This window comes from Cucurbita maxima, unplaced genomic scaffold, assembly GCF_002738345.1.
Source record: "Cucurbita maxima cultivar Rimu unplaced genomic scaffold, Cmax_1.0 Cma_Scf00074, whole genome shotgun sequence".
Taxonomy (NCBI): domain Eukaryota; kingdom Viridiplantae; phylum Streptophyta; class Magnoliopsida; order Cucurbitales; family Cucurbitaceae; genus Cucurbita; species Cucurbita maxima.
The window spans coordinates 66,094-73,853 of NW_019272090.1; the positions used below are offsets into that span (position 1 = coordinate 66,094).

Here is a 7,760-nt window from a genome sequence, read left to right on the forward strand (position 1 = left end):
AAATATGTGTCGGAATTTATTGGGATTGACATTTGAATTAATATTAAATATTAATTAAATAGTTTAATTAATAATTTAATATTACTCAAAATTTGGTGAACTCAAACTTGTTGCTACATAATCTCAAACATTTGAGTGGAATTTTGAGTGTCAAAATTTGGTGATCTCAAATTTGCATGAACATGCAAACATGACTCTATAAATAGAGTGATCATGGTACATGGAAGGTCTTCCTTGGGAAAAACCTTGAGAAAAACATCTCACAAACTCTCTCTTCATATATACTAAATCTCCCCCAAGTTTATTCACTCACCGGATTCCACAATCTCGTTCTAAGGCCGGAGAATAGTGGAGAAGACACTAGTGGTGGTTCAAAACCGGTTCGTGAGGAAAAAGAAACTTGAGCGACAAAAGATTAACACCATCACCAAAACTTGAGCAACAAAAGGTTAGTATTCAAACTCATTGAGTTTTAATACTTATGAACATGCTAGTAATTTACTATAATTGATGTTATAAGAGTGTCTAAGATCCAAATTGCTTCATCACCAACGACAACAGCATGGCTTCCTCAATGAGAGAGGAGAGCAAGAGACAAAGAAGTCGTTGATCGGCTGCTCTCTACGCCAAATATTTGGGATTGAGTGTTGAGGAGGTTTTTGGTTCAAAGTGAGGTGGTGGAACCATATTTCCATCAACATAGCCCAGCATGTCTTGACTCTCAAAGAAAGGGAGAAGTTGGCTTTTCCAAAGAAGATAATTGGAGGAAGAAAGTTTGATGGTGATCATATGGATTAGAGTATTGAAAGGAAGAAGATGATGAGAGGATTCGGAAGCCATAGAGAAGAAAGGATTAGGGTTGTTAAACCGAAATGGCTCTGATACCATGTAAATGTTTGCTGAATTCACCACACCTAAATGGTGGTGAGAGTTCTTTTATTTATAATCATTTACATAATACAAAAATATGGTAAATTACAAATAATATGGAAATAAGGAAAGAATAATAAATGAATATAATATATTTGCATTTAATAAAAGGGCAAATATGGTAAGCCGTAGGTAAGGCAAATATATGATATTTGTCTTATAATGAACGGTCAACTATCCTTAACATTTTTCCTTACTCACATGCCTCCTAAGAGTAATCTCATACCTAAAATTTGGACCAGGATTTGGAATCCAAACTTGGCATCAGATGCCCCCACAATTTCTTGCATCTTTAATGATATGGTCACATTAGTTACTTGTTTTGAAATGCTCCTAGGATTGAAAACTATCTCTAAAAATGAGGTTGCCTACTTTTGGTGGTTCAATCATAAGACTCAAAAGTTAAGCGTGTTTAGTTTCGAACAATATTATGTTTGATGGTCTCTTGAAATTTTGTTAAATGAGGTTACCAAATTTTGTTAATTTGGTAAATGTTCTTCATTTTCTAGAGGATAATCTTTAAACAATCCATTGAAAAAGTGAAATTTTTTTGAGTTTTCAATTTTATTGGGTTTTGTTTAAATTTTTAGCTTCATTACCGACTCTCACAGAATATTATTTTATTATACAAAATGTTTAGAGTTTGAGGTTCAACTTCATCACCAATTCAACCGTTAAGGGAATAACATCACTTGATAGCAAGAACTTCCATATCAACGTCCTGGGCTGCAACAACCTCACGTTCCATAATATCAATATAATTGCACCAAAGAATAGTCCCAACACTGATGGAATACACATCAGTCGATCAAATAAGATCACAATCACAAAGTTCAAAATTGCAATTGGAGATGAATGCATTTCTCTTGGAGATGGAAGCAAACTAATTGAAGTCACCAACGTGACATGCGGGCCAGGACATGGAATAAGCATCGGAAGTCTTGGAAGATACACTAATGAAGAACCTGTTGAAGGTGTCACCGTAAAGAACTGCACGCTAATTAACACCACTAATGGTGTTAGGATCAAAACGTGGCCAGCTTCTGCTGCTAGCGGCACCGCCACCAATATGCACTTTTTGGACATTATAATGGTCAATGTTAGCAACCCTATTCTAATAGATCAAGAGTATTGTCCGTGGAATCAGTGCAATCGGCAGGTATTGATCGTATTCTCGAACCTTTGATTCATTTTTTCGTTATAACGTCACAAATAAACCATTTGTTGTCTCATTTTAATTTTCAGATTCTTTCAAAAATTAAGATTCGTATCGTGAGCTTCAAGAACATTAGAGGAAGTTCTGCAACTCCGCTGGCAATCAGACTCATTTGCAGCCGTTACTTACCATGTTACGATGTAAAAGTAAGCAACATTGACCTCACTTACAATGGAATAAAAGGTTCTATTTCCTCCCAATGCACCAATGTGAAACCCATCATTTCAGGAAGACAAAACCCCAAGATATGCTCCTCTCCTTATGTTGTCCGATGAATTGTTCATCGCCATAGAACTTCAAAATAATAGAGAACCTTAATTAAAAAAAGAAGACTGCCTCTATCCATTTGACTCTCATTCTTTTGAGTTTCTTTTGTTGTACTTTTCGAAATAAATAAGATGGTCGAATGTTTGGAGGAGACTTTGTGTCGTGAACCACCTAATATTTCTAGTACCTCGAACTTATAAAATAAAATGGTTTCACACTTCTTTTTCATTTTAGATTTGAATTGGAATAAGGCAATGTTTATTTAAAAAAAAACCAATCCATTACTCAAGAAAAAAATCTTTAACCAACAAAAATATCTAACTCCTCTTTCTATTAGTTACCCTAAATAAGTCATTTACCATTAGAAATCTTTTAGACATAATCGATAAGTTAGATCGAATCTCTTAACCATATCCGTCAGATATTGCACAGATCCATCATTATTGTTAGAGAAGAATTGACATTAGAGGTGACTAATCCAGCAAGTCTTGTTCTTAAATCTATCTTTTTCGTCATTTGTGTAATTTCGGTTGCAATTTCTGAGTATGACTTGAAAAAATTTAGGTTTTAGATTAGAAAATTAAGTGACAAGTATTAATATGTATTTTAGGAATTTACATTTAATATCGAATTATCTACCTATTTATCCCGACCAATTTTAGTTTTAGGAAAAATGTCGATAGTCCTAGAAAAATTAACTATCAAAAGTAGCTAAATGTTCTAGGAGTTTAATGTACAAGAACTCATCAAAATTGGCCCAAATTCACAGTAAATAAGGCAAAAAAAAAAAAAAAACAACAGAAATCACAAAAGAGGGAAAATAAAAACAAAACTTGGTCTCGATCGATGATGCTATGTTTCGTGTTTTCGATTCTTAAGATATTTGTTGTTCATGAGTTGAGTTGGGTCGATGAATTATGGAATGACCAAATATGTATTGTTTTCCATGAGTAGTTTTATAGTTTTATAGGTAGCTTTTGAGTTTGGTAATGTTACCGTTTTAAAATGTTTTATTTAAATTTGTGCCTATGTTATTAAACAAATTTTATTACAAAAAGGAAAAACAACATTATAAATTTACATGTAAGAGAGTTGAATAAATTTTTATGGTTATGGATTAGCAGCCCAGAAACCATGGAAGCCAAGAGGAAAATTGAGATGCTTTGGGACTTCAAGCCTTGCTACAACTGCATCGCCTTCTCCAATTTTTTTAGCCTCCAAAATCATAAGATAACATCTTTGTATTGATACTGCGTACTGCATTTACACACTCAAATCATTTTCTTCAATTTCTTAATGTTTAATAAAAAATAATAATAAAAGATGTTTTATGAGTTTGCTAACCTCAACCACAAGAACATATCCATCATCTTCTCCATCTCCTTTAGGAACAAAAACAGGTTCTCCAACGAATCTCCGATTACCCGCAGACCATGTTCGGGCGGTGTTCGTGACCATGTCAAGTTTTACGATCATATCAAATGGAAACGATGGTAGCGATTCCCGATAACCGGAGGAAGTTGCAGCATATAAGTAATTGTTTTTCAGCCCTGAGAATGTAGGGTTTATCGTTGGAAAATCTGAGGCTTTTGTCCATTGGTTCAAAGGCTCCACGCTGCATTTTTCACACTCCCCATTCTTACTTAAACGGAAGGATACCTGCAAAAGATTGTTGGGAGGGAGTCCCATGTTCGTTAATTTAGGGAATGATCATAGGTTTATAGGTAAGGAATACATCTTCGTTGGTATGAGGCCTTTTGGGGAAGCTCAAAACAAAGCGCTTATACTCAAAGTGAACAATATCATACCATTGTTGAGAGTTGTGATTCCTAACATGGTATTAGAGTCATGCTCTTAACTTAGGTATGTCAATAGAATCCTCGAACATGTAGTAAATAATGAGTAAAATGTCGAGCAAAGGGTGTATCTCAATTATGGGGAGGCTGTTCGAGGGCTCTATAAGCCTTAGGGGAGGCTCTATGGTGTACTTTATTTGAGGAGAGAATTGTTGAAGATTGTTTGGAAGGAATCTCACGTTGGCTAATTTAGGAAATGATCATGGATTTATAAATAAGAAATACATCTATATATCTCCATTGATAATGATAATGATAGGTTCATAATAGAAGGTAGATAATGATAGGTTAACAACCTCCAATGATCATGGGTTCAAACATTTACCTTAACAAGGCGAGGCAACAACTCACTTTTAGTTCCATTGAGGTTCATAATAGACGGGTCGAGTTTTCCTGTCTGCCAATTATAACCTTGCGAGAATAGATAAGAGTTACTATCTTTTAAAACAAAATGGTTATGAAAGGGGACGAGAAGTATTGAGGAAAATAGGTCTTACCGAATAGTTTGTCGAAATTGAACCATTGATAAGAGCAAGCAGATGCATGGATTTGGAAGTCCAAGTTGCCTTGTGGGTCGGTAAGCTCAAAGGCATTGCCAACATGGAGTAGCCAAAGGCTTGAAGGAATTTGAATGGGCTGTCTCCAATCTCTGGTTGGGTGATGCTCACCAAATCTAGGCAACAAATAAACTGGAGATGTGGATTTGCTTGTGTTTACACCCAGCGACGATATCATTGGAGATGCCCCGCTAACCGCACCCATCGCACCTTCATTTCCACATTCAATGCAAATATGTTTTCATTATTATTAAATATCATTCCATTATTTTGTTGTAAATTTTTTAATTGATAGAGGTGAGATCCCTCGATTTGGGGTTGAGAGTGAAACATTTTAGAAGGGTATAGAAACTTTTCTCTAATATATGCATTCTAAAACCATGAATAGAAGCTAAAGAGAGAAAGCACAACGAGAACAATAGGTAATACTAGTGGGCTTGAGCTGCTACACAAATGGTATCAGAGCTAGACATGAGGCAATTTACCAGCGAGGAAGCTAAGCCTTAAAGGGGAGTGGATTGGGGTCCCACATCAATTTGAGAAGGGAACAAGTGTTAGTGAGGATGCTGGACCCTGAAGGGGACGGATTGTGAGATCCCATATCGGTTGGGGAGAAGAACAAAATATCCTTTATAAGGGTATTGAAACTTATCCCTCTCTAAAAGATGCCTTTTAAAAATGTAGGTAAAGTCCAAAAGAAAACAATAGGTACTGATGGTGGACTTGGGGTTCGGAAGAGAAAGTCCAAATGAGAACAACATCGGATAACATTGAATTTTAGCGGTTACAATATCACTCTTATTAAACAATGAATTCATCTGAATCCAACCATAAAATATTAAGTTGGTTTGAGTTATTCGAGTCATGTATTCAAATTAAATTTTCAATGGTAGCTTAATAAGAAGAAGAAGAAGAGCAAAAACAACATACCGAAGAGATCAAGCTTAATTCTGTTAGCAAAGAGGATGTAATGAGTATCGGTAAAAGCCCAATCGTGAATCATAAGGTGATCATCGATCACAAATTCTTTCTTCTCTAATAACCTGAAATTACTGTCAAATTCTGCACAAAAAAAACCCCAAAAGAAAATCAAGTGGTAATAAATGGTAACAAAATATATAAGAAATAAAAAAAATATATATATTATACCATAAAATGTGAAATGACTGGTAGGTAGAAGCATATCTTCAGCATTGCATGAGTTTAAGAGGAGGCGATTCCTTTGAGCGTCCACCTTGTAATGCGACAACAGCCTCCTTGGTGGCATCTTGAACACTCCTGTACCCATTATTCCCACATTCTATTTTTTAATTACTTTTTTATTTCCCATTTTGCCCCATCCACCAATATTTTCTCTTTTTTTTAATTCAAAACCAATTATTTTATATATTATTCTCTCCTGCTTTCCTCTCCCCATTTCTGTTGCTAATTCCTATTGTTTTTAATAATTATTATCTTCTTATTTTACCGGCTTTAATCCCTATTTCTAATTTTATATTTATTTTTAAAGATTTTTTAATAAAAATTTGTAAACTATCCTCCTCAATTTTAAAAAATCAAATCGGATGGGTGCGTGGAAACCTCTCTTAGCTTCTTAATAACCTTCAAGAAAAATCTAAAAAGAACAATATCTGCTAGCTATGAACTTTGGCCGTTACAAATGGTAACAGAGTTAGACACTGGGTGATGTGCCCGCGAGGAGACTAAGCCCGAAGGAGGTAGACACAAAAGCCGAAAGAGAACAATATCACCTAGTGGTGAACTTTGAGGGTTATAAATAGTATGAGAGAAAGACACCGTGTTAGAGAGAAGATTGAGCCCCGGGGTGGACACGAGGCAATGTACCAATAAGGACGTTGAGTCCAAAGAAAGTGGATTAGAGGGTTCCATGTTGATTGGAAAAGGAACGAATGCTAGAGAGGATGCTAGCCGCGAAGAAAGTGGATTATTAGAGAGCCGGTTGGTGAGAGCCAGCCATTGAGGGGAAGGGTTGTTGGTTATTTTTAAAAAATTAAATTTAAATAGTATTATAATATATTAAAAACTTTAAAATAAAACTAATTTATAATAAATTTATGAAATAAAATTCAAACTAAACATCACTAAATACCAACCGTAGAGAACAGGCTTCAAAAGCTCCGCAGCAAAACGCCAAAACCCAGCACCGTGACGTCCGCCCTGGGACGGCGAATCACGATCACAGCCACCGTCAACACCTGAAAACTTCCCGACAGTATCCAGAGTCTCCGGCTGAATCTCGTAGGGATCTCCGCCCTCCCACAGGCACAAAAGGCGGCCGCCCCACTGCAGCACACTCGTATTCGCCACATTTTTCATAACCTTCGTATTCCCCAACTTCCTCCCTCCCTTCAACACTGAGAACGGCCCTCTATGCGTGAACCGCCACGTGTCCGTCGCAGGATCGTGCTCCTCCATCTTCGCCTCCGTTCTCACGTACCTCGCCATGAAACTGACCTCCTTTTTGTTCTCAAAAATGAATGCCCTGAGGTACCCGTGGCCGTCGAGGGGGTGTACTGTAGAGCCATGGTCGTCAGAGAACAGGCCTGGTCCGGCGAGGTAGTAGGTGCCAGAGGGGAAATTTTCGGGGATGGCGCCTTCGACCAGGCGGAGGACGGTGGGGTCCGCCGTCTCGGTCCGCTGTGAAACGAAGAGGAACTGATAGTCCCAGAAGGCTGCGATGGAATCATCAACGGTGGGGATCGACAGAGGAGAATTGATCGATATCTGGCTGGTGTTCGGGGAGGGAATGGATATGGCTTTGGGAATTAGAGAAAGCGGAAATCGGATACCGGCCGCCGGAGGAAGTTTGATCGGCGACGGAAATTGAGGGCGGAGAGATGGAGTGAGTTGATTGGCCTGCATCTCTCAGAAGTGTTTGTTAAGTTGGGGCGGCGACGGTGGTTTCCTAGTTAT

The 7,760-nt window shown here is 37.3% G+C and overlaps 2 protein-coding genes across 2 annotated transcripts; one reads left to right on the forward strand and one right to left on the reverse strand.

The window, feature by feature from the left end:
• Nucleotides 1–918: 918 nt before the first annotated feature.
• On the forward strand, nt 919–2,421 carry LOC111472483 (exopolygalacturonase-like). Its single transcript, XM_023118124.1, has 3 exons — nt 919–924; nt 1,571–2,089; nt 2,176–2,421. The coding sequence occupies exons 1-3, from the start codon at nt 919–921 to the stop codon at nt 2,419–2,421; spliced, it is 771 nt and encodes a 256-aa protein (XP_022973892.1).
• Nucleotides 2,422–3,446: 1,025 nt separating this feature from the next.
• Nucleotides 3,447–7,760, reverse strand: LOC111472478 (carotenoid cleavage dioxygenase 7, chloroplastic). Its single transcript, XM_023118119.1, has 7 exons — nt 6,941–7,760; nt 5,976–6,104; nt 5,757–5,888; nt 4,767–5,036; nt 4,595–4,680; nt 3,758–4,072; nt 3,447–3,670 (listed from the first exon to the last, which is right to left on the reverse strand). The coding sequence occupies exons 1-7, from the start codon at nt 7,707–7,709 to the stop codon at nt 3,524–3,526; spliced, it is 1,848 nt and encodes a 615-aa protein (XP_022973887.1). The 5' UTR covers nt 7,710–7,760; the 3' UTR covers nt 3,447–3,523.

What these genes read in the sequence shown, in the direction of transcription:
- LOC111472483 (XM_023118124.1), top strand. An exon ending in GGAATCAGTGCAATCGGCAG is followed by an intron (nt 2,090 to 2,175) that starts GTATTGATCGTA and finishes TTTAATTTTCAG; the next exon opens with ATTCTTTCAAAAATTAAGAT.
- LOC111472478 (XM_023118119.1), bottom strand. Translation starts at nt 7,709, where the DNA reads ATGCAGGCCAATCAACTCACTCCATCTCTCCGCCCTCAATTTCCGTCG. An exon ending in CAGTCATTTCACATTTTATG is followed by an intron (nt 5,889 to 5,975) that starts GTATAATATATA and finishes TTTTTTGTGCAG; the next exon opens with AATTTGACAGTAATTTCAGG. An exon ending in GATATGTTCTTGTGGTTGAG is followed by an intron (nt 3,671 to 3,757) that starts GTTAGCAAACTC and finishes GTGTAAATGCAG; the next exon opens with TACGCAGTATCAATACAAAG.